Here is a 27,810-nt window from a genome sequence, read left to right on the forward strand (position 1 = left end):
CTGATACTATGATTTGGCCTCATTATGTTTCATTTCTCAGTTTGTAGTGTTGGAATGTATTCACTGATCAAAGATCTGAGCTAAAAGGTGTATGTAATTGACTGGTTAAATACTCTCAACACAACAAAGCATATAATTTATTTTCATTGTTATATATGTATTTCAGGATAAATCTGGCCTTTCTAAACCACTTATGGAAACTCTCTGTGGTTCGGTATGATAAAGTGTTACTGAATGATTAATTTAGTATTGCACGTGCTGACTTATTTATCAATGATAACTATTTTCCCTAGTAAAATGCAATTGCAAATCAGACTATACTGCATTTAAAAATATAGTAAACAAAGTAAAACCATGTATAGATTATTGTATCCTAGTGTAAGCCTTTAACTGTAATGGTTAAGAATGGCAATAATGTAAAAACTGCAAATGCTGGATAGTATAGAAACAGGTTATAACCTGCTAAAGGTATGGAATGCAGGTCTTGTTCTCTCTTTGAGTACTCAGTACAGTGATGCCAAGAGTAGAAAAGCATGCTTCACATATCTTTCAGAAGATTGGGTGCATACAATTTCTTATTTTTGATCCTTATATGTCCCAAAATTCTGTGTTTAACATACATGCTCAAATATGAACTGGTTTGGCCTGGAAATATACATTCTTATTGGAGTCTCCTTGCTTTTTAAAGTGTATTGCACAGCAGGAGCGGCCATCAAAATGCAGCCACTTCTGTGTTAAGTGACACATTTAGGTCTGCAAGTGTCATTGAGTAATACAATGTAACAATTTATTGTTAAACTGTATTTACTATTTAATTCATTTACAGATCAAATAAGCATCAGCTAAAGAAACTTAAAAGTGTTACTAAACCCACAACGGTAAAATCAGTCTGTATATGCAGTAAAGCAATGGTCCCCAATCTTGTTGGCACCGGGTACAGGCTGCGTGGAAGAAAATTATGCCAAGGCCCGTGGGGGGTGGGGCAGCAATTTTTCACAGGCAATTTGTTGTGGCAATGGCGGGTGTTGGTGCTTTAATCATCACGGCACCAAGAGATTCTACAAAAACATTTTTTTTTCTGTTCCTAGACACTGAAACTCAGAAATGCTAATAGCCTAAAATAGTGTGCATGGACACATAGGATCACACTGTTTAGTCTCTAGCAGCAGATAAAAACGCTAATAATAGCTTCTAGGTGCTTAACAAAACGCTAGTGTGCATAGAGCCTAAAACAAAGAAATAAAGTCTAGGTAAAGAACTTGATCATCATGCTCACAGCTTTTTAGCCTCTTTCTAGTCTTTATTTAGTCACATTTGTTAAAATCCTCACCTAGTTAGTTGATATACACTGAGCAAAATTAGAAATGCAATATTTTTGCGTTTGCCCCATTTATCATGATGGTTTTTGACAGTTTGTGCAGAAATTCTTTGGTTACGCAAACCGATTGTTGCAGCAGCTGTCCGGGTGGCTGGTCTCGGATGATCTTGGAGGTGAAGATGCTGGATGTGGAGGTTGTGGGTTGGTGTAGTTACACGTGGTCTGTGGTTATGAGGCCGGATGGATGTACTGCCAAATTCTCTGAAACACCTTTGGAGACGGCTTATGGTAGAGAAATGAACATTCAATTCATGCAGTCAGCATGACAATTGCACACCCCCTCAAAACTTGCGACATCTGTGGCATTGTGTTGTGTAATAAAACTTCACATTTTAGAGTGGACTTTTATTGTGGCCAGTCTAAGGCACACATTTGCAATAATCATCCTGTCTAATCAGCATCTTGATATGCCACACCTGTGAGGTGGATGGATTATCTCGGCAAAGGAGATGTGCTCACTAAAGCCGCGTACACACGGGCGGACTGTCTGCCCAACTTAGTCCGCCGAAACACATTTCAGCGGACAGTCCGCTCGTGTGTGGGCTTCAGCTGACTTTTTCAGCGTGCAGTCTGGCGGACTAAGTATTTCGGAATGTTGGAAATACTGTCCGTCGGACTCGCATTTCAGCGGACAGTCCGCCCGTGTGTGTGCCAGTCCGCTGTACTTTTGAAATGAGCGGACTTTTCCCGCCCGGAGAAAAGTCTGCTCATTTCGAGCGGGTATCCAGGTAGGCGGGGCCCGCGAAGGAGACGTCGCTGGCCCCACCGCCTGGTATGGACTTAAAGGGGAACCCCAGCGCCGGAAAAAATCGGCGTGGGGATCCCCCCAAAGTCCACAACAGACCCTTGTCCGAGCACGCCACCCCGGCCGGCCAGGAAAGGGGGGCGAGCGAGCGCCCCCCCTCCTGAGCCGTACCAGGCCGCGTGCCCTCAACATGGGGTTGTGCCTTGGGGAAGGGGGGGCCGCGCGGCCCCCCCACCCCAAAGCACCTTGTCCCCATGTTGATGAGGACAAGGGCCTCTTCCCGACAACCCTGGCCGTTGGTTGTCGGGGTCTGCGGGCGGGGGTCTTATCGGAATCCGGGAGCCCCCTTTAATAAGAGGGCCCCCGGATACCGGCCCCCCACCCTATGTGAATGAGTATGGGGTACAATGTACCCCTACCCATTCACCTGTGAAAAAAAGTACAAAAAAAACACAACACAGGGTTAAAATATTTTATTGCACAGCTCCGGGGGTCTTCCGTCTTCGGGGGTCTTTTCGCCGGACTCCTCCGCTATCTTCTTGTAGCTCTTTTGCTATCGGAGGAGTCCGGCTTTCTTCCTCGCCGTCGGCCTCTTCTCCCGACTTCGGGGGTCTTGTCCCCCTCTTCGGTTCTTCTGCCGGGCCACCGCGCCTTCTTATAGCTCTTTTACAGGCGGTGGCCCGGTCTTCTGTCGCCGCCGTCGCCGCCGCCTTCCGTTCTTCTTCTTCTTCTCCAGGAGATGTTGCCTCGACGATCTCTCCGGCCGGAATGCCAGGGCCGCGCTCCGCTGCCACTTATATAGGGACAATGGGGCGGTGTCACATGGCTTTATGTCACATGGGTTGGTCACATGGGTTGATGTCACATGGGGACTATGACATCATAAGGGGGCGGGGTCACCATGTGACCAACCCATGTGACATAAAGCCATGTGACACCGCCCCATTGTCCTTATATAAGTGGCAGCGGAGCGCGGCCCTGGCATTCCGGCCAGAGAGATCGTCGAGGCAACATCTCCTGGAGAAGAAGAAGAAGAAGAAGAAGAAGAATGGAAGGCGGCGGCGACGGCGGCGACAGAAGAACCGAAGAGGGGGACAAGACCCCCGAAGTCGGGAGAAGAGGCCGGCGGCGAGGAAGAAAGCCGGACTCCTCCGCTAGCAAAAGAGCTACAAGAAGATAGCGGAGGAGTCCGGCGAGAAGACCCCCGAAGACAGAAGACCCCCGGAGCTGTGCAATAAAATATTTTTCACATAGGGTGGGGGGGCCAGTATCCGGGGGCCCCCTTATTAAAGGGGGCTCCCGGATTCCAATAAGCCCCCCGCCCGCAGACCCGGACAACCAACGGCCAGGGTTGTCGGGAAGAGGCCCTTGTCCTCATCAACATGGGGACAAGGTGCTTTGGGGTGGGGGGGCCGCGAGGCCCCCCCTTCCCCAAGGCACCCCCCATGTTGAGGGCACGCGGCCTGGTACGGCTCAGGAGGGGGGGCACTCGCTCGCCCCCTTTCCTGGCCGGCCGGGTAGCGTGCTCGGACAAGGGTCTGTTGTGGACTTGGGGGGGACCCCCACGCCGATTTTTTTCGGCTTTGGGGTTCTCCCTTTAAGTCCATACCAGGCGGCGGGGTCAGCGACGTCTCCTTCGCGGGCCCCGCCTACCTGGAGACGCGCTCGAAATGAGCGGACTTTCCTCCGCGTGTGTGGGCGAGTCCGTTCATTTCAAAAGTAGGGCGGATAGTATGGCGGACTTAGTCCGCCGTATTAGTCCGCTCAAAAAGTGCCGTGTGTGGGCAAGTCCATTCATTCGAAAGTATGATGGACTGTCCGTCGGATTGTCTGACGGACTAAGTTGGCCAGACAGTCCGCCAACAATATTTGAGAGAAATAGGCCATTTGTGTACATAGAAAAAGTCATAGATCTTTCAGTTCAGCTCATGATAAATAGGAGCAAATACAAATGTGTTGCGCTTATAATTTTGCTCAGTGTATTTACAGATCATAGATCTGGAGTCTGTTGCAAATGTTATCAGCCCATACCAAAATAATAATTAAAGGGGTAAGCATTCAAGGCATGTATTTAAAAGGCTGTAATCAGTATAACAAAATATCACCTTTTTTTTTAGATAGCACCTGCTCTTACCCCAGATTGTTTACCTGCACTCCTGGCAGTAAGTATAACATTACATATACATACACAGATGATGTTTTAATTGCATTCAGATATGTTATGTAAGCAATAGACATGTAGCTAATTATTCAATTTGAATGTACAATGTCCCACTTAGGTGCATACAAAATAGCTAGCATAATAAAAATAATAATTGCACTTTTTTCATGCCTGCAAGTTGGCAAGTTATGCCCATAACTGCAGGCAGTCATATTCTAACTGTCTACATCTGGATAAATAGTACTTTCACCAGATGAAATGACCATTGTTAGGTGAGTGTGTAATATTAACCGCTTCCGGACCAGCCAGTGCAGTAATACTGCAGCAGGTTGGTTCCCCTGTGCAAGCCATCGTAGCTAATGCTCAAGGGGCGCGATGCCAGGTTCCCGTGATTACTCGTGACAGAGCGAGAAGGGGAGATCGGTGTTCATACTAAGTATGAACACCGATCTCTCTCCTCCCCTAGACAGTCCCATCCCCCTCACAGTTAGAACACACCTAGGGTACACAGTTAACCCCTTGATCATCCGCTAGTGTTAACTCCTTCCCTGCCAGTGACATTTATACAGTAATCAGTGCATTTTTATATCACTGATCGCTGTATAAATGTCACTGGTCCCAAACATTTGTCAAAAGTGTCTTATTTGTCTACCGCAGTCCCGATAAAAATCGCAGATCAAAGCCATTACTAGTAAAAAAAACTAATAATAAAAATGCCATAAATCTATCCCCTATTTTGTAGATGCTATAACTTTTGTGCAAACCAATCTATATATACGCATATTGCGATTTTGTTTTACCAAAAAAATGTAGAAGAATACATATCAGCCTAAACTGAGGAAACATATATATATATATATATATATATAAACCTAAAAAATACAGCGCTGTTCCTATGTAAACTTAATGTGAAGTAATGAAACAAAAAAAAAAAAAAAATTGTGAATTATAAACGCAGAAGCAGCTTTAACCGTGAGATACCCACAATTCAAATAATTATTCCCAAATAAGCTGCGCTATACTGATCCGATAAATGCTATGTGAAGCAAATGAGTGAATAAATAAAGCATGAAATCAAAAAATATTAACAAAGTGCAGACAGGGAAATGCATATACTAATGTTCAAATATTAGTCCTTCATCCCATCAACAAAAAACGTTTTGCTTGTAATCTCCAACGTGTTTTAAACACACCACACCGATATAGGAAAAGTGTCATCAGAGTTTGCAGGAAAAAAGAGGACTTCCACCACCAACACTACTGCCGCTTACCAGCTACACTGATCCCATCTCAGAGACCAGATATCGCCAAATCAAAAACGCTTCCTCTGAGTCAGGACTGCATGGAGGGTGTATCCTCTTTAAGCACTTGGTTCAAATGGTTAGAAGAATCCTACGGCCACACCGCTTATTCCAATGGTTAGAAAAATCCTACGGCCACACCGCTCATTGCCCAGCACATATAATAACGAAAGGAATCGCCATAGTGTGATATAGTCACGAAATTTAATATAATAAAAAAGATTGCACTTACATCAAGTAGAAAATACTTTGCTTTGTAAAACAAACAAATTCGCCGGCCGGCTTAGTAACGCTGCCCGTCGCTTCCGGGTCCAGCGTAGATCGCGGTGACGTCAGTACGTCGCTCCTCCCTACGCCGTTTCGTTATAGGTAACGTCTTCCAGGGGCACAGGTGGCGTACTGACTCACCGCATTAAATAGCACTGTGTACAATTAACTCCGCCCCGCTCTGAGCTTCCATTGACCATGTCAGTTAAGGGCAAGATTCCCTATAATGTGGGCGGAAATGAGATCACTTCCGCCACATGTGATCAGCTGTAATGAGATCACTTCCGCCCCATGTGATCAGCTGTAATGAGATCACTTCCGCCCCATGTGATCAGCTGTAATGAGATCACTTCCGCCACATGTGATCAGCTGTAATGAGATCACTTCCGCCACATGTGATCAGCTATATTGTAAACAACATCGGCCATATTAAATCTAAAAGTAACCATATTAGATCTGGGCAAAAATTACTTTATATCAAACCGAACGCCAGGATATGCATTGACCTTGCGGCCAGCACATTCAAATCAATAGGCATATCGGAGCAAGGGAAAATAATTAATTAATTTGAGACAAAAAAGACAATATATAAATTATCTAAAAAATAAAATGAAAATTATTTTAAAAGACAAAAATATAAAAAAAATTTATAAAATAAGGGAAAAAAAGGTTTAATTCCCTTACATTATTATTTCTACCTATAGGATTACCAGCCACTATTCTACACATTTCTGAGGGGAACCTATAAAAAATATAGAAAATATATAAGGACCCCATTTAATTCAAATGGATCATATATGGTATGTCAGAAACCTTTCTTTTAAGATTGTTTATTGGTGGGCTATTTATGTAAATTGCCACCCCACAAATAATAATAACAAACGTTAATCTGCCATCATAATAGTGGGGCTCTCTAAAGACACCTCAAGAGAAAATTCATTTTATTAGAAAAAATAGTAAAAATAGTAAAAATAAATGGAGAGCAAAATTCATGTTACTTGGTCATAGAGAAACTCACAGTGGGTTCACAGCTTATCTTATCACCTGCCATCTAACTATTATCAATAAAAGCGTTAACATCCACTTCCACATTAAGGCCATAAGGAGTATAACAACGTACCCTATGTATCCAAGTCATTTCTAACTTGGATAATTCTCTTACCAGAGAGCTTCCCCTCCAATGAGCACTGTATTTATCTATTCCCAAGAACAACGTGTTAGCTGGGTTGCGATTATGATGAATAGCATAATGTTTTGACACTGAGTGAAATCTGAACCCGTTTCTTATATTGGTTAGATGTTCACCCAAACGCACCTGCATGGTGCGTTTGGTCCTACCTATATATTGGAACCCACAGGGACATTGTAAGAGATACACCACCCCCGTGGAACTACATGTGATGAACGGTTCGATTATGTGTTCCCTAGATGTACTTGTAGAAATGAAAGATTCAGTTTTCCTCTGTTTATTTTTGTTTAGTGCGCAAATTTGGCATTTGCGACACTGATGATATCCTGACATGTTCTGGAAAAAAGATATCTTTTTAGTGGGCGGATCTACAGCATTCGGAGCAATTCTATCTCGGAGCGAGGGTGCTCCCCTAAACACCACCTGAGGTTTAGCCGGTAAAAAAGTTTTAATGATCCTATCATTCCCCAACAGATGCCAATGTTTGCAAAGCAATTTTTTAATGAGGTAATGTTGAGTTGAAAATGTGGTAATGAAAGGTATAACCGGTCTCTCCCTCTTTTTCTTATTGTTGTTTGGGCCTACAGTTAGCAAGATAGAACGATCGATCTCTCCTATTTGGTGCATTATCTGATTCAACGACTCAACCTCATAGCCCTTCTCTATTAATCTGTTTTTAATTATATCTGCCTGCAGCTTATAATCAACGAGGTCAGTACAGTTTCGCCTCATTCTCAAAAATTGACTCTTTGGGACCGAGTCCAACCATACCTCATGATGGCAACTCCCTTTGGGTATAAACGCATTCCTATCAGTCTTCTTGAAAAAAGAGACTGTCTTAAGTGTATCACCACTCTTCCAAATAGTTAAATCCAAAAAGTTAATTCTCTCTTGATTAGCCTCATATGTGAACTTAATACCTCTCTCATTATTGTTTAAGTTAATAAAAAATTCTTCCAATTCCAAAACTGTCCCATCCCATAGGAGGAGGACGTCATCTATATATCTAGCCCAAAAGGACAGATGAGGACTCTTGTCCTTATAGACGACGTCCTCCTCCCACTTGGCCAAAAACAAATTGGCGAGGCTGGGGGCATATTTTGCCCCCATAGCTACACCGCGAATTTGTCGGTAGTATTCTTGTTCAAACCAAAAATAATTATGATTGGCCGCGTAATCCAAAAGATCCATAATGAATGTTCATTGCACCTTAGATGTAGTGGAGAAACCCTCCAAAAAATATTTTACCGCAGAGATTCCCATGGCATGCGGAATTATAGTGTACAAGGAAGACACGTCTGCTGTTACTAGGAAGGTGGAGACACCCACTTTTAATTCTGACAGTAAATTAATTACATGTCTGGTGTCCTTGATGTATGATGGCATACATTGAACCAAGGGTTGAAGAAAGAAGTCTATGTACTTGCCCACCCGGGCCGTGACGGAGTCAATACCACTCACGATCGGACGGCCCGGGGGGCAAGTAAGACTCTTGTGGATCTTGGGAAGATAATACAAAACTGGGGTTCGTGGTGCTTTAGGGATCAAAAAGATTTTTTCTTTTTCATTTAATATACTCAAACGAGAACCCTTATCCACCAATAATTGCAACGTTTTTTTATATTGAATGACCGGATTACCCGCCCACATTATAGGGAATCTTGCCCTTAACTGACATGGTCAATGGAAGCTCAGAGCGGGGCGGAGTTAATTGTACACAGTGCTATTTAATGCGGTGAGTCAGTACGCCGCCTGTGCCCCTGGAAGACGTTACCTATAACGAAACGGCGTAGGGAGGAGCGACGTACTGACGTCACCGCGATCTACGCTGGACCCGGAAGCGACGGGCAGCGTTACTAAGCCGGCCGGCGAATTTGTTTGTTTTACAAAGCAAAGTTTTTTCTACTTGATGTAAGTGCAATCTTTTTTATTATATTAAATTTCGTGACTATATCACACTATGGCGATTCCTTTCGTTATTATATGTGCTGGGCAATGAGCGGTGTGGCCGTAGGATTTTTCTAACCATTGGAATAAGCGGTGTGGCCGTAGGATTCTTCTAACCATTTGAACCAAGCGCTTAAAGAGGATACACCCTCCATGCAGTCCTGACTCAGAGGAAGCGTTTTTGATTTGGCGATATCTGGTCTCTGAGATGGGATCAGTGTAGCTGGTAAGCGGCAGTAGTGTTGGTGGTGGAAGTCCTCTTTTTTCCTGCAAACTCTGATGACACTTTTCCTATATCGGTGTGGTGTGTTTAAAACACGTTGGAGATTACAAGCAAAACGTTTTTTGTTGATGGGATGATGGACTAATATTTGAACATTAGTATATGCATTTCCCTGTCTGCACTTTGTTAATATTTTTTGATTTCATGCTTTATTTATTCACTCATTTGCTTCACATAGCATTTATCGGATCAGTATAGCGCAGCTTATTTGGGAATATATATATATATCTTTTTTTTTTTTTTTTTTTTGAGATATTTAATATAGCAGAAAGTAAAAGATATTGGGGGTTATTTACTAAAGGAAAATCCACTATGCACTGCAAGTGCACTTGGAATTAAAGTCGCTGTAGATCCGAGGGGGACATGCAATGCATTTACAGTGACTGCACTTCCAAGTGCACTTTCAGAGTGAATTTGCCTTTCGTAAATAATAATTGTGTTCTTTTTTCAAAATTGTCGCTCTTCTTTTGTTTTAATAAAAACAGCAGAGTTGATCAAATACCACCAAAAGAAAGCTCTATTTGTGGGAAAAAAAAGGGGCATACATTTTGTTTGGGTGCAGCATGGCATGACTTCACAATTGTCAGTGAAAGTGACACAGTGCCGTATCACAAAAAAATTGCCTGGTCAGGAAGGGGGGAAATTCTTCCGCGGCTGAAGTGGTTAAAAAGTATGCTCCATGCCTAATGAAAGGTCATTTACAAACAGGTGCAACTGCTATTCGAGTGTGCTTGGTGTGCTCAAGTGAAATTGATAATTGATCAGAAAATAGTGTGTTCAAGAGAGACTGTAGAGAATATGAGGTCTGGACTGTTTACAAAGCCTCTGTATTGTGTCAGTAAGTGAGGGCAGGAGGACCAGAAAGGGTCTCTTGCCAGGGACTAGGGATGAGCCGAACACCCCCCGGTTCAGTTCGCATCAGAACTTTTGAACGGACCCCAAATTCGTACGAACGTTAGAACCCCATTGAAGTCTATGGGACTCGAACGTTCGAAATTAAAAGTGCTAATTTTAATGGCTAATATGCAAGATACTGTCCTAAAAAGGGTTTGAGGACCTGGCTCCTGCCCCAGGGGACATGGGTCAATGCAAAAAAAGTTTTAAAAACGTCCGTTTTGGCGGGAGCACTGATTTTAATGATGATTAAAGTAAAAAAAAGTGAAATATTCCTTTAAATATCGTGCCTGGGGGGTGTCTTTAGTATGCCTGTGAAGTGCCACGTCTTTCCCGTGTTTAGAACAGTCCCTGCACAAAATGACATTTAACGGAAATAACGTCATTTCAAACTGCTTGCGATTTTAATGTTATATCTGGTTCCTGCAATATGGTTGAAAATCATTGAGAAAAATGGCATGGGTAGCCCTCCCTGCCCATTACCAGCCCCTTTGGGTCTTGTACGGATATTAAGGGGAACCCCGTACCCATATTAAAAAAATGAAATACGTGTGGCCCCCATGCCCTATATACTCAAAACAGCAGTATACAGGCGGTGTAAACAAGATAGAGACTGTGTAGATTGTTGTGTTAAGTTGAATCTGTTTGTAATTTTCAACTGGTACATTTTTAAAGTGTAGCTCCAGTCCAAAAACGATTTTTAAGCTTTTTGGAAAACATAGGGAAGGGTTATCACCCCTGTATAATTTGTTTTGCCGTCCGTATTTTTCCATCTCACTTGCTGTTGTCTCCTTCCGTTTGCAAGTAGGAGATGTTTGTAAGTTGGATGTTTGAAAGTAGGGGCCTGCCCTATATGCTCTGCAGAAATGGCGGAACAAGGTGTTGGTTTTGTCACAACATTGTAAGCCCTCAAAGTGACTCTTGGTGGGCGCTGGAGCGCCCTGCTGTGAACGATTATATCAAGAAATGTAATTACATGCCATTGTTGAACAGTGGTAGAAAAATTGGGCCTTTGGTGGTTGTGGTGCTGGTGCCACAACACTATAAGTCCTCACAGTTACTCTGGGTGGGCACAGGAACGGGCCCTCCTGTGAAATATTATATCAAGAATTGTAATTACATGTCCCTGTTAAACAAGGGCTGAAAAATTGGGCTGCTGGCACTGGTGCTGGTACCACGACACTGCAACCTCTTCCATATATTCTAGTTGTAGTGCAAGAATGAGCCCTGCTGCAAAGCATTGCATCAAAAATTTTAATCAAACGCCCCTGTTAAACAGGGGCAGAAAAATTGGGCCTTAGGCACTGGTGCTGGTGCCACAACACTGCAACCTCTCCCATTTACTCTAGTTGTGGTGCAGGAATGAGCCCTGCCGCAAAGCATTGCATCAAAAATTGTAATTAAACGCCCCTGTTAAACAGGGGCAGAAAAATTGGGATGATGGCATCACCCAGAACCAAAAATGTTCTTCCAACATATCAGCGAGGAGGAAGAGGATAGACAATCAACATAACAGGACAGTCACTCAGGATCAGCATAGGCAGTCTTGAAGGGATGTGATATTAAAAAAAAAAATATTTGGTTACATCAGCTTCAGGTGCTTGGTAGCTGTGGGTGATCCAAGACTGATTCATCTTGATGAAGGTCAGTCGATCAACTGATTCGGTGGATAGGCGCACCCTGTGATCGGTAACAAAGCCACCAGCAGCACTGAAGTTGCGTTCCGAAAGAACGCTGGATGCAGGACAGGCCAGTAGCTCAATTGCATACTGTGCAAGCTCTGGCCAGTGATCCATCCTCAAGACCCAGTAAGCCAGAGGATTTTCAGTGGGAAAGGTGTCCAAGTCTGACCTTGCCCATAGGTATTCCTGCACCATGTAAATCAGACGCTGGCGATGGTTGCTGGAACCGATCATACCTTGGGGCTGCGGACTAAAAAATTGTCTGAAAACATCGGTCAGACGGCCACCTTCTCCACAGCTCCTTCTGACCGATGCCTCAGCAACACGTTGTCCAGGACCAGGAGTTTGTAACCTCCCAGTCTCTGGGAATGCGTTGCACAGACCTTTCTGCAAGGCCTCCCGGAGATGTCTCATCCTCTGCTCCCTCTGCGATGGCAAGATAAGGTCGGCAACCTTACCCTTGTACCGTGGATCAAGGAGAGTGGCCAGCCAGTAATGGTCCCTCTCCTTGATCCGAAGAATACGAGGATCCTTCCGCAGGCTTTGCAGGATCAGGGAGGCCATGCAGCGTAGGTTAGCTGAGGCATTCGGTCCGGAGTCCTCTGGGTCACTAAGGACAACATGATCCACAGCTACCTCCTCCCAGCCATGTACAAGTCCACGGGTTTCTTGGGACTGTAAATCATCCCTACAAGACTGCTGCTGCTGCTGATGCTGAGTGCCAGCCTCCACCTCCATGCTGACACAATCATCCTCCTCCTCCTCCTCCTCCTCCTCCTCCTCCTCCTCCTCCTCATCCTCTTCCTGTGTGATGGGTGGCACAGCAGGAACACTGTCTGGATAAAGGGGGCGTTGAGAGGCAAGGAAGTCCTCCTCTTCCTGCCTCTGTTCTGCCTCAAGTGCCCTGTCCATTATTCCACGCAGCGTATGCTCCAAGGGGTGGACAAGAGGTACAGTGTCACTGATGCATGCACTGTCACTGCTCACCATCCTTGTGGCCTCCTCAAATGGTGACAGGACAGTGCATGCATCCCTGATCATGCCCCACTGGCATGGTGAGAAAAAACCGAGCTCCTCTGACCCTGTCCTGGTGCCGTAGTCGCACAGGTACTCATTGATGGCCCTCTGCTGCGTGTGCAGCCACTGCAGCATGGCCAATGTTGAGTTCCACCTGGTGGGCATGTCACATATAAGGCGGTTCTTGGGCAGGTTCAACTCCTTTTGGAGCTCAGCCAGCCGAGCACAGGCATTAAATGATCGGCGGAAATGCACACAGACTTTCCTGGCCTGCTTCAGGACATCCTGTAAGCCCGGGTACCTGCCCAAGAACCGCTGCACCACCAGGTAAAGGACATGAGCCACACAGGGCACATGGGTCAGTTGTCCCTGTCGGGGGCGGAGAGGAGGTTGGTGCCATTGTCGCAAACCACCATTCCTGGCTTAAGCTGGCATGGTGTCAACCACCTCTCGGCCTGCCCCTGCAGAGCTGACAAAACTTCCGCCCCAGTGTGGCTCCTGTCCCCCAAACAAACCAGCGCAAGCACGGCATGGCATCGTTTTGCCTGCGTACTTGCGTAGCCCCTGGAACGCCTACGGAGCACCGCTGGTTCTGAGGACAGAGCACTGGAAGAGGTCATGGAGGAAGAAGAAGAGTATGGGGTGAAGGAGAGAGGTGTGTCACAACCAATAGTAGCATTTTGGAGGCGTGGTGGCGGAACAACCTCCAACACTACTGCACCTTGTCATGCATCCTTCCCAGCTGCCAGATGAGTGACCCAATGGGCCATGAAAGACAGGTAACGTCGCTGTCCATACCTGCTGGACCATGAGTAAGCGGTAATATTCTACACCTTCATTCCTCTCAGAGCAGGTTTCAGAGAGGACTGAAGGTCTAGTGGGGTTGGAGATCCCAGCTGATGAGGAGCAAGGAGAGGTCCGCTTTGTTCTTCGGTGTGGGTCTTTGAGGTACGCTTGCCAACGAGCTGAATGGCAGGTCAACATATGTCTGGTCAAGCATGTGGTGCCCAAGCGGCTGATGTTTTGGCCACGCGAGATACGCTTTAGACATATGTTGCAAATAGCAGCGGTGCGATCTGATGCACTTGTCTCAAAAAAGGCCCACACCAAAGAACTTTTAGAATAACGCGCAGAGGCAGCGCCCTGCACAGGCGGAGCTCTGCGGTGTGATTCAGTCAGTGTGCTGCCCCTAAGCTGGCCCCCAGAGGGCATCCTGCCTCGTTGGACATGAGCCTCCTCCTCCTCCTTCTCCTCCTCTCTCCTACCAGGCACCCATGTGGAGTCAGTGCCCTCATCATCCCCTCCTTCTTCATCACTGGAGCAAACCTGGCAGTATGCTGCAGCTTGTGGAGCATGACTGCCAGATTGCTATCCTTCTTGAGCATCCCCTCTCTCTGCTTTCACGCTACTGCCTTCCTCTAGCTGAGTATCATCATCAGAGCCTACAAAACACTGGGCATCCTCCTGGAGCATGTACCCAACACTGTGCTCAAAGAGTTCAGGAGACTCCTCAGGAGGATGTGGTGGGTCTAGGGAAGGAGTCACTGGTGATGACATTGAGAGGAGGGAAGACGATGCGTTGGCAGCTGCTTTGCTAGTACCCTGAGCCTGGGTGAGATGAGGAGGATGAAGAGGGCTTTATCATCCACTCTACCAAGTCGTTGGCATGTTGCGGCTCAACATGTCCAGCTGCCGAAAAGAAGCACAAGCGTATCCCATGGCCACGTGCTGATGATGATGATGCACCGCGTCCACGACCAGCACTGTTGTCTCTAGACACAGAGCCTGCTTGCCCTCTTTTATCGGCTCGCGCCTGTCTGCCTCTCCTTGCTGGCCTTCCAGACATGGTAATGGCCTGAAGGGAGTTGGGAAAACCAGCAATTGGGTAGTGTATATTGTGCTGGAGGCACACACAACTTCCACTAACTCCTGCAGATGGCAGATGGCTCAAATAGAGAAGAGTTGTGTAGGTGGATATAGTGGTGTATACTGGGCTCAGAGCATGCAGACAGCACGCACAATCTCCTACCACTGACTGCAAGCTCTATTTAAAACTAGCAAGATAGTTAGCTATATAGGTGGATATATCGGTGTATACTGGGTTCAGAGCACGCAGACAGCACGCACAATCTCCTACCACTGACCGCAAGCTCTATTTAAAATGAGCAAGATAGTTAGCTATATAGGTGGATATAGCGATGTATACTGGGTTCAGAGCACGCAGACAGCACGCACAATCTCCACCCACTGACTGCAAGCTCTATTTAAAACAAGCAAGATAGCTAGCTATATAGATGGAAATAGCGGTGTATACTGGGTTCAGAGCACGCAGACAGCACGCACAATCTCCTACCACTGACTGCAAGCTCTATTTAAAATGAGCAAGCTAGCTAGCTATATAGATTGATATAGCGGTGTATACTGGGTTCAGAGCACGCAGACAGCATGCACAATCTCCTACCACTGACTGCAAGCTCTATTTAAATGAGCAAGATAGCTAGCTATATAGGTGGATATAGCGGTGTATACTGGGTTCAGACCCCGCAGACAGCACACACAATCTCCTACCACTGACTGCAAGCTCTATTTAGAACGAGCAAGATAGCTAGCTATATAGATGGATATAGCAGTGTATACTGGGTTCAGAGCACGCAGACCACCAACAACCACTACAGAAGAGCAAGAACGAAAAATCGGCCGATAACGATCGGTGTATACTGTGTTGAAGGTACACAGAACACCCACTAACTCCTACAGATGCCAACACACTACACAAGGCCGCCGCGCTGGCGGCCTTATATAGTGTGGGGCATGTACTACACAGCCTGAGCTATGATTGGCCACAGGCATCCTGCCTGTGGCCAATCATGGCTCTCCTTGCTGCCGGCGCTGTGATTGGCCAAGCATGCGGGGTCACAGGGCATGCTTGGCCAATCATGAGCCAGCAATGCACTGCGATGGGCATTGTGTTTAAAGCAGGGTTAGATTATAAAAAATTACCCAAGCTTTCAACATCTCATGGAGCACTGTTCAATCCATCATCCCAAAATGGAAAGAGTATGGCACAACTGCAAACCTACCAAGACATGGCCGTCCACCTAAACTGACAAAGAGAGCATTAATCGGGGAAGCAGCCAAGAGGCCCATGGTAACTCTGGGGGAGCTGCAGAGATCCATGGCTCAGGTCGGAGAATCTGTCCACAGGACAACCATTAGTTGTGCACTCCACAAATCTGGCCTTCATGGAAGAGTGGCAAGAAGAAAGCCATTGTTGAAAGAAAACCTTAAGAAGAAGTTCTGTTTGCAGTTTGAGAGAAGCCATGTGGGGGACACAGCAAACAGGTAGAAGAAGATGCTCTGGTCAGATGAGACCAAAATTTTACTTTTTGGCCTAAAAGCATAATGCTATGTGTGGCAGAAAACACTGCACATCACCCTGAACACACCATTCACACTGTAAAACATGGTGGTGGCAGCATCATGTTGTGGGGATGCTTTTTTCCAGCAAAGACAGGGAAGCTGGTCAGAGTTGATGGGAAGATGGATGGAGCCAAATACAGGGCAGTCTTAGAACAAAACCTGTTAGCCCTTGTACACATGGTCGGACATTCAGACGGAAAATGTCTGATCGGACCGTGTTGTCGGGTAATCCGACCGTGTGTGGGCTTCATCTGACTTTTTCCGTTAGAATGTCCGACCAACAAAGTTTGAGAGCTGGATATAAAAAATTTCTGACAACATGATCCGATCGGACTTTGTCCGATTGTTTGTAGAGAATTCTGATCGGACAAAGTGCCACGCATGCTCAGATCAAATTCCTAGACCAAAGCTATTGGCTACTAGCCTGAACATAGTCCTATCGTAACTAAATAACATCACGTTACGAACGATCGGATTTTCTGACAACTTTGTGCAACCGTGTGTATGCAACACCAGTTTCGGACAAAATCCGTCGGACAAAATCCGACGGATTTTGTTGTCGGAATGTCCGACCGTGTGTACAAGGGCTTAGAGTCTGCAAAAGACTTGAGACAGGGGCGGAGGTTCAACTTCCAGCAGGACAATGACCCTAAACATACAGCCAGAGCTACAATGGAATGGTTTAGATCAAAGCATATTCATGTGTTCAAATGGCTCAGTCAAAGTCTAGACCTAAATCCAATTTAGAATCTGTGGCAAGACTGAAAATTGCACAGAAGCTCTCCATTCAATCTGACAGAGCTTGACCTATTTTGCGAAGAAGAATGGGCAAAAATTTCACTCTCTAGATGTGCAAAGCTGGTAGAGACATCCCCAAAAGACTTGCAACTGTAATATCAGTGAAAGGTGGTTCTACAAAGTATTGACTTGGGGAGGTGAATACAAATGCACACCACACATTTCAGATATTTATTTGTAAAACATTTTGAAAACCATTTATCATTTATCATCATTCCACTTCACAATTCACACTTTGTGTTGGTCTATCACATAAAATCCCAATAAAATACTTTTACGTTTTTGGCTGTAACATGACAAAATGTGGAAAATTCCAGGGGGTATGAATACTTTTTCAGGGCACGGTAAATGATTCAGATCATTAAACACATTCTAATATCACAAAGATAACCTGAAAATTTGAGTGATAAATGCATGCATAAGGAGAGTCAGCTTTCCACAAATCCTCCGTGTGAATGTACCAACAGCAGTAAAGATGGCAGCTTACACTCTCTGCCATGCATTTATCTCTCCTGTGGAATATGTTTTCTGGGACACTGGAATCTAATCTATTCATAATTCAACTTCCCCCTTTTTTTTCACTATGTTTGAATTCATGAACTTTCATTGATGAACTATTTATATTGTGATATCTACCGTTTAGACTGTAATAGTGTTTTTCATTTTCAGCTTTTAGTTGAATGCATGTTACATTTGTCTTTTTTTCTGTTCCAATATTAAATAATGGATCAATTTTTATATATATAGTAATTTATGTGATAATTTATGTGATATTGACGCTGATAGCGCTGCACTTTATAGATATATGCAAAACTAACACAGAATTTCATAAAAAGAACATCATACCAACAGTCAAACATGGTGGTTGTAGCGTGATGGTCTGGGGCTACTTTGTAGCTTCAGGACCTGCCATAACTGATGGAGCCATGAATTCTGCACTCTACCAGAAAATCCTGAAGTAGAATGTCAGGCCATCAGTTTGTGAACTCAAGCCCAAGCGCACTTGGGTTATGCAGCAGGACAATGATCTGAAACACATCAGCAAGTCCACCTATGAACGACAAAAAAAAAAAACAGTTAAAGCGGGAGTCCGCCGGGACTCCGCGTTTATTTTATTTTTTAAAAGCCAGCAGCTACAAATACTGCAGCTGCTGACTTTTAAAATAGTGACACTTACCTGTCCAGCGCGCCCGCGATGTCGGCACCCGAAGCCGATCTCTAGATCGTCTGTCAGGTGCTGCCGCCGCCATCTTGGGTATGGGAATCAGGAAATGGAGCCTTTCGGCTTCATTTCCCGGTTCCCTACTGCGCATGCGCGAGCCGCGCTGCGCAATAAGGACGGTCCCCGCTGCCTCTGGGATCTGTGTGTTTCCCAGCAGGCAGCGGGGCACTTGCGACAAAACAAAGGAAAAAACACCGCGCTAATTCAAACATAAACTAGTGAAAAGAAAAGTGAAAAAACTATAATATATTCTGTGAGGAACACAGCCCAGCTGCTAGCATACAAACAAACCAAGTCCACATAACATAAATACAATTAATGCTGCGCTAAAAGGCACCTATTTGAATAGGTGAAAAGAATAAGTGATGTGTATAAATATCAATATGAACGAGTGAATACAAAAGTTCATGAAGTGTTTGAGAACAGTCCCAAAAAATTATTCACTCTGGTGCGTCTCAGGCTGAATTGCAAGTCCGCAGATGACATTCAGGGTGAATTATCCTACCAAGTTCTCCACCCTTGGCAACTCTTGGAACTGGATTATAAGCAAATAGAAGAAATAGGTACCCTTACCAGATGAGTTGGACACATCCACCTTATAGTAGTGTGTCTTGCGAGCTTATGGGGGAGGCTCCAGCCACTCACCCCAGTACACCGACCCGATATGTTGTCCTCTCAGGGTTCCTCGTGGTCAACAGATAGGAAAGGTGAGTGGGATTTCTGTGCCAAACGCTGCGATCAAACTTGATGCCAGATGTCCCGCAAAGGTTCACCATAAAGGGAATAGAGCAAAAAATGCGCTTCGCATGGTGAAATACAACCAATGAAGGTTTATTGAAAAAAAAATTTGCGATGAACAAAATTGAAATTATAAAATCACGTGATACATAAAAATTGGATAAAAAATAGCAATGTGGGGAGCAGATAACTGCTGGCCCTACGTGTTTCGACCTCAAAGTCTTCAAGTGGGGCACTTGCGGAAAGGGGCGGGCACTTGCGGAAAGGGGCGTAATCTACGCCCCTTTTCGCAGAGAGCTATCCCGGAAGTGGGTGCAGAATACCTGTACTGTACAGGTATCTGCACCCCCCTCCCCCCTGAAAGGTGCCAATTGTGGCGCCGGAGGGGGGGAGGGTTCCAATGAGCGGAAGGTCCACTTTAGGGTGGACCTCCGCTTTAAGGTTTTGGAGTGGCCGGGTCAAAGTCCAGACTTAAATCCAATTGAGATGAGTGGCATGACCTTACACAAACCAGTCGAGTTTGAAAACCCTCCAATGTGGCTGAATGAAAACAACTCTGAAAGAAGAGTGAGACAAAATTCCTCCACAGTGATGTCAAAGACTCATTGCCAGTTATTGCAAATGCTTGTTTGCAGTTGTTGCCACTAGGGATGGGCAAATGGTTCGGCCTGAACATTCGCTGTTCGGGCATTTGGCAAACATGCTAACAAACAGGTCATTCATTGTTCGGCCCCCCGAAGCAACCACAATGCATTGCGGCTCTGAACAGTGCATTGCAAGCCCCAATTGTCTGAAGCAGTGAAAGATTCAGCCAATCAGGGCACAGAGCACTGTCAAAGTCATGATTGGACACTGTCATCATGACAGTCATGGCTCATTCCTGCCCTACAGTATAAAAGTATTTGTTCAATGGCAGCCATTTTGTGATTTCGGTGTGGAGAGAGATAGAACAGGGCTCTGTTCAGTGCTATTAGGCAGTTAGTGTGCTATACTGTGCTGTTTTGCTTCAATTGTCAATGTAGAATAATAGTTTAGTGTCAGTCTAGGGATAGTGTGAGTGTATCGAGGAGGACCAACATTCAGCTTTGCATAGTGTGCAGCTAGAGTAGGAACAGCTCAGATAGTTTAACTGTTGTGTAGCAAGACCATGCCATTCATACATACATTAGTATGGAGTAAGGACAGCTCATATAGTTTCAGTGCAGTGTAGTGAGACTGTGCCAGTAATCTTGACAGTGTAGTGATGGTTGAACACCATCTATTTGATTGCGTTACTGCCAGTTTAATGCCATATATTTCTGTGTGCGTTACTGCCAGTTTAACCCCATATTGTTTTGCGTGCGTTACTGGCAGTTTAACGCCATATGGTTCTGTGTGCGTTACTGCCAGTTTAACACCCTATAATTTTGCGTGCAATGCTGCCAGTTTAACACCATATATTTCTGTGTACGTTACTACCAGTTTAATGCCATATAGTTTTTCGTGTCTTACTGCCAGTTTAACTCCATATAGCTCTGTGTGCGTTACTGCCAGTTTAACGCCATATCATTTTGTGTGTGTTACTGACAGTTTAACGCCATATATTTCTGTGCATCACTGTATGTTTGGCGCATTATTTTGCAGTATATTATAGTGTATCCGTGAAGTGTGTCTGTGTAGTGTGAGTACTCAAATTAAAGTGCACCAAACACCTCTTTATATTCATTAAAGAGCATCTTCATACAGATTTTAAATTCTTCTTTACCCTTGCTTATAAGCACCACCCCCTCCCTCCCAATAATGTCTGGTAGGACAACAAGGAGAGGCAGACGTTCATGTGTCCACAGGCAAAGGTGGACGTGGTGGTCAGTCTTCAGGCAGGGCATCATTTCCTTTGTTTAGTGAGTTTGCCCATGCTATCTAGCCACAGCAGGCAGAGGAGGTGGTGGACTAGCTTAATAAACCTTCCTCATTCTCTGTCACACAAGCAGAGACAAGTGTACAGTCCCCTTTGGTTGCCAGAGTGGATAAACCTACCTCCTTGTCCACATCCATTCCTGTCATAGCCCCAACAACAGCCATTGAGGAGTCAGCTGAGTTATTAAAACACAGTGTCAGCCACTTGCTTTTGGTATAGGTTTAGGTTTTGGCTTTTGGTATAGGTTTAGGTTTTTGCTTTTGGTATAGGTTTTAGTATAGGTTTCATGGGCACAATTAACTCTCAAAGTCCATTTTTCAGCCCCTGTTTGACAGGTGCATAGCCTTGCAATTGTTTACAGCAAGATCAATCCTTGCTTTCATCAAGATTACCTCTATAGGGTTACTGTGGGAAGGCGCCACCGCACCCAAAGACAAATTTTTACGCATCCGTTACTCCTATACAAAGTCAAAGTGACATTAGAATGTATCCAAAAAATCTCTAATCTTGTTCCCAGGTACAGATCTGACACTTTACAGGTAGACTAAGGACACTCCTCATGCACTATATTGGAAGGAATTTTTCATTTTTATGCTTTCACTTAAAAAAATAAAAAATCACTGCTCATTTAAAAATTATGTTGATGATGACGTTATTCAGGTCCAAACTTTCACGGAGTCCGAAAGTTCTGGTGCGAACCGAACAGGGGCCCATTCGGCCCATCCCTAGTTGCCACCGGGTGTGGCACAATCAGTTATTAGGTTTAGGGGACAATTACAATTTTTTCCCTTAATAAATTAAATCATCATTTAAAAACAAGCATTTTGTATTTACTCGTATTTTATCTTAGTATAATAATAATAATATAATAATAATATTAAAACTTGTTTGATGATCTGAATCATTTAAGTGTGACAAATATGCAAACAAATAAATATATACAGTATGTATAAATGAACCGTATCATAAGCTATTTTTTTTCTCCATAGAGCGACCTGGTGAAACTAATCCTAGATATGAAACTACAAGCCTGCCAAGTAAGAAAATGCAAACTATGTAAAAGATATAATGCTGTATTTTATACTATAGTAAACATGCCATTATTTTTATATGTGTATTTTACATTCATATTGTTTTAATATGTAGGCAAACATATTGTAAAGGGGGTGTGATAAGGTCTTCTTACCAGTGAGTGAAGCCCTTAATAAACAGGTAATCTGGGAATCATCTTAATTAGTGACTAGCGGAACTGCCCTTGGGTTCAGTTTGAACAGGGTTTGGGGAACTTCAAAGAAGTTCAGACTTGAAATCTGAACTCTATTGAAATCAATGGTTGCCAAATCTTTCAAATCAAAAATAGAAATTTCTGGGCAAATAAGCAGAGTGTCAAAAATTTGCATTACATTGACAGTTTCTTTACTATTTAAAAAAACATCACAAAGGGTCTGCTATGAATTTTAGGGAACATTTGAAGAGATCAGTGTGCTGCTGTTGCTTTAAAAAAAAAAAAAAAAATTAAAAGAAAATAGCAATGAATGTTATTTCCCGGAAATTTTACAGGTTTTCGACCGACTCACACAGATATAATGCACCACAATGGCTCTCCTGGGCGAAATCCTGTATGAGTATGTCCTTCCCTTTTTCGGCCACCAGAGGACAAGGGCATGCACGCGCTGCTTGAGTACCCGATGTGTGTGGCCAGCGGGCATGATCGCTGCTAGCCACAGGCGATTGCATGCACGACCACCAGCAGAGGGATTTGTGTGTGTAAACACACAAATCCCTGCGCTGTCAGAGGAGAGGAGACATGTTGTTTGTTCCTACTAAGTAGGAACAGTGATAGGTCTCCTCTCCTACTCAGTCCTATCCCCATACAATTAGAACATACTGAGGGAACACACATTTAACCCCTTGATCGCCCCTAGTGTTAACCCCTTGACTACCAGTGACATTTACACAGTAATCGTTGCATTTTTATTGCACTGATTGCTTTATAAATGTCAACGGTCCCAAAAAAGTTTCTGATCTGTTTGTTGCAATGTCGCAGTACCACTAAAAATTGCAGATCCCTGGCATTACTAGTAGAAAAAAAATGTCATAAAAATGCCATAAGCCTTTCTCATAGTCTGTAGACACTATAACCAATATACGCTTATTGAGATTTTTTACAAAAAATATGTCGAAGAATATATATTGGTCTAAACTGATGAAGAAATGTGTTTTTTTAAATTGGGGGATATTTATTATAGCAAAAAGTAAAAAATATTGTTTTTTTTTCAAACTTGTCAGTTTTTTTGGTTATAGCGCAAAAAATAAAAACCGCAGAAGTGATCAAATACTACCAAAAGAAAGCTCTATTTGTGGGAAAAAAGGTTGCAAATTTAGTTTGGGTACAGCATTGCATGACCGTGCAATTTTCAGTTAAAGCGATGCAGTGCCAAATTGTAAAAAGTGCTCTGGTCAGGAAGGGGGTACAATTCTCTTGGGCCTCAATCGGTTAAACTGTATCATTTTTTTTATTTGTAAATGTCATTTTTGCCATAGCACATCCTACAGCAAGAATGATAAAGTAATTGTATTGTCTCTCCTAAAATACATACAAGACCCTTTGAATTTGGTGTGCATTTCAAGGGGATGCAAAACTAGTAAAAGAATACTCCCGCACTATCACTGGGGGTGAAAAGAAATATATAAAACAAAACAACTGCTGTGAACACCGATAAGTAAAATCCGTAACCAATTAGTGTAAGTGTATAATAAGTGATGCTGCGCTGTTGAACTGTAGTGTAACGAATGTGTCACAAGGTGATACAAATATTAATGCTGAAAGTAATACTAAAGATGTGCACAAGATGCCAGTATAAACCAGAGGTGCAGAGGCAAAACCTCCAAATAAACTCCTTACAATAAATGTAAATAACAAACAATTTCCATAACAAGACAAATACCATGTATAACAAAAAAGTGGGTAATCAATCAGTACTCATATGCAAAAATGCACATAACACTGGATGATAAAGTGAAGATGTGACAGATAAATAAGGTCTCTGAAATTATCCTGGGATTAAGGTGGAGAAAGTGAAATATAATGCTATATTTCACCTTCTCCACCTTAATCTCTACTATAATGTAGAAGTCGTAGAAATACTGTTTCAATATATGACTTTTCTCTCCTAATAAACAGAGAGCTGAATAGGCTAAAGTTCAGACTCAACCTTCGACTCATCCCTGATGTTAACATGATGTTAACAAGTTGAGACCAAACCATCGACTCATCCCCAATGTACACACTTCAGTTTATGTGCAATAAGTAGTGGCACATAGACTATTATTTTATTTTTTATTTGCTCAAATTAGGTTTCCAAGCTTGGTAATGGTCAAAAATATTTGAGCCCAGGGTAACAGGGAGGGGGAGAAATTAAGTTTTTTTTTTGTTTTTAAAAATAATTATTATAACGCAAGTCTAGTATGATTTTGCCCTCTTTCACCTCCTGCGTTTTGGCCAATTAACTATTCATCACATTAATGTACTAATAGTGAGGCTTTGAAAGCAAGGCAGACAGTTAAGTACCAGTTTTGCATTTGAGTGCTACATACAAATGTAGCTTATAAAGGAATATGCTACTATATAAAAGTAATTAAATCAAATAACATGATATAAACATCAAACTTATTAATTAAAACAAGCAATATAACACCATTAAAGTCCTGAAGTTAATCAGTTGTGTGCAAAAATATCAAGAATGTGCAAAAAATCCATCTGCAATCTTCTCAATTTATATATGTTCCAATAGTGTGCGATAACAAAATTTAGTGTTGCTACAACTATTTCCTAGTGGACACACTCTCACCTGACCTAGTGTTGGACCTTAAAATTATAAGGCTGGGTTCACACTAGAGCACGGAGCGGCTCACAGCACAGGAGTCTGGTGCGTCTCCATTCACCAGTTTAGGTCCGATTTCAGCCTGCATAGACGCACAGATCTCGTTTGCTATTTGCACCGGAGACGCTCCAGAGATGTGTGAACCGGCTCCATAGAGAGCCGGTCACAATCTTCTGCTATGAAAATTTAATGCAAGAGAACCCACATCTAATTCAAAATAGTGTGAATCCAGCCTAAAAGGTCTAAAGCTAGCATTTCACCACTTTCACCAATTAATGATCACCTTAATATCCCTTTATTTTCACAATCCTTGTGTAGTGCTACCCTCACAGGAGCCGCTTGGTAGATTTGCTTCATGTTTTCTTTTGCCTCAACTCTGTCTACAACCTCGGCCCCTCTGAAACCCCAGAGTAAACAAATGGATACTGCAATACTTTTGAGAGTACAAATATAAATACCCTGCACACAACTATATTTCAGTATCAGAAAGCAAACACCGGACTGGTTAGTGTTAAACTCAATATATTGTCACAGGTTAAAATAAATGTGAGCATTTGCATAAATGAGCAAAAAGAGAATGAACTCAGTGTATATTATTTATTCTGTGTGAAAGGTATAGCAAACTATGGTATATACAGTATATTTGAAAACTGATCAATCCTGATGTTTCTTGAGGCCCTAAAATGCCAGGACAGTACATATACCCTCTCTTTTGGAAAGTAGACAGTTCAAGGTATTTAGTAAGAGGCATGGCAAGTTTTTTTAACAACTTCAATACAGGGCACTTATACACCTTCCTGCCCGGACAAATTTTCAGCTTTCAGTGCTATCACATTTTGAATGACAATTGCGTGCTCATGCGACGTTGTACCCTAACAACATTCTTTGATTTTTTTTTCCACAAATAGAGATTTCTTTTGGTGGTATCTGATCAGAACCAGGGTTTTTATTTTTTGTGCTACAAATAAAAAAAGACCGATAATTTTGAGAAAAAAGTTTTCTTTGTTTCTGTTACAAAACTGTGTAAATAAGTAAGTTTTCTCCTTCACTGATGGGCACTGATGAGGCAGTACTGATTGGCACTGATGAGGTAGCACTGATGATGAGGCACTTTTATGCAGCACTGATAAGCAGCACTGATGTGTACTGATTGGTGGCACTGATGGGCACTCATAGGTGGCACTAATTGGCACTTATAAGTGACACTGATAGGTGGAACTAAAGGGCACTTATAGGCACTGGTGGGCACTAATGGGCATCACTGATAGACAGCACTTAGCAGGAGGAACTGGCAGGCATCACTGATGGGCACAGAGTGCCATTCCTAATGGGCAAGGTTTGGTATCCCTGGTGGGCTCTAGTGGGCTTACGTGGTGGTCATGGGTGGGCATCCCTAGTGGTCCTGGGTGGGTATCCTTAATGGGTCTGCGCTGATAATCAATGCACTGATTATCATACCCCCTGTCAGGAGAGCAGCCGATTGGCTCTCCTCTACTCACGCCTGTCAGTGCGAATAGAGGAAAAGCCGATACATGTATTTTCCTGTTTACACTGTGATCTGCTGTGATTGGACAAAGCTGATCGTGTGGTAAGGAGATGCGGTGTGTCAGACTGACACACCAGGATCCAACCTTTTAAAATCTAGCCCCATCTGAGAGGACCAAAATTCAATGAGCACCTTCAGGCGTTCTAGGGGCATAAGTTATGCATCTCACTTCCTGACTACCCATCACATTTTTGTAGGCCCTGGAGCACCAGCACAGCGGACACGCTGGTATGATGGTGATCAGGATGCTGGTGTGATGGTGATCAGGACCAACTGGTATGGCGTGATCAGGACCCACTAGTATAGCAGCGATCAGGATGTGGTGCAGGGGTGATCAGGGGACACTGTTATGGTGATCAGGGCACACTGTATAGGTAAACAGGACTAAGTGACAGGTGGCAGTGATCAGGGAGGTGAATGGCAGTGTGGCAAAACTAATTGGAAAATATCTTACAGGCTCTGAGATGCTAAGAGATCCTTCTCCTCTCACAAACAGACTACTGTGTGATGAGAAGGAACTGGAAGCCACACCACACGGCTTCTGTTTACATTTTCAACGTGTCCTAAACGGGCACAGAAATCACATCACAATCACAATTACATTGGTCCTGTAGCATGTCATGTGATGCGGGACACACACCAATCACCAGGGCTCATGGGTGCACACTCTTGCAGCCACGTATGAGCCTCTGATGCAGGAGGACATTCAGAAATATCCACCTGCATCGGCACACATCCTATCCGGGCTGTTTATGTACATGGTCCGTACGATAAGGAATTTTCGAGTGTATATCTGGGATTTGCAGTCTACCACTCCAACTGCTCTTATGCAAGATCCTCTTAACAGACTACATTTCCCTTAAGTCTAGTGTGGCCTGCATCATAATCTCTCAAGTCCTCCATTTATCCCCTTGCTGATTGGATCTTGAATGGCATTGAAAGCCAATAGAAGAGTCTTGTATAGGCACACAAAGCAACTACAGTACAATGTCTTTCTCTAGCCAAGCATGTGGCTTCAGAAATAAAACAACATTGTTTTCTCTATTACATGAAAAATAAAACACTTACATAATTAAGTGCACCCAGACCAATTCAATGGGTTTAAAACCAAACAAATCAGTGCTGCAGCTATCAGTACTGGTGCAGGTTTTCATCCACTTTACTCCACCACTCCATGGAGCTAGGAGATGCAAGTGATGGTGGTGCTGAATTGTTTGGTTTTACATCTACACCATTGTAATGTTTATGAATTGAGAAGTTTGCAGATGGATTTTTTTGCATGTTATTGATTTTTTTGCACACAATTGATTAATGTTGGGACTTTTTACAAAGTTTATTGTATTTTTTGCATTTGTTTATGATATGTGCACTGTGCACTTTAGGCTTGGTTCACACTAGTGCAACTCCAAAGTCATGCGATTTCCACTGTGACTTTGTGGTG

The 27,810-nt window shown here is 43.6% G+C and overlaps 1 protein-coding gene across 12 annotated transcripts in view; it reads left to right on the forward strand.

Annotated features, from left to right (window-relative positions):
* The window catches only part of LOC143960856 (uncharacterized), a 243,733-nt gene that overhangs the window by 42,946 nt on the left and 172,977 nt on the right, over nt 1–27,810 (forward strand). For all 12 annotated transcript variants that reach the window (XM_077469808.1, XM_077469811.1, XM_077469803.1 and 9 more), the window contains exons 7-9: nt 167–214; nt 4,241–4,285; nt 21,929–21,976. In XM_077469808.1, coding sequence (XP_077325934.1) covers nt 167–214; nt 4,241–4,285; nt 21,929–21,976 — 141 coding nt within the window. The remainder of the gene's footprint in view (nt 1–166; nt 215–4,240; nt 4,286–21,928; nt 21,977–27,810) is intronic.

This window comes from Lithobates pipiens, unplaced genomic scaffold (assembly GCF_037356315.1).
Source record: "Lithobates pipiens isolate NorthernLeopardFrog02 unplaced genomic scaffold, aLitPip1_a1.2 Scaffold_8, whole genome shotgun sequence".
In the NCBI taxonomy this organism is placed as follows: Eukaryota; Metazoa; Chordata; class Amphibia; order Anura; family Ranidae; genus Lithobates; species Lithobates pipiens.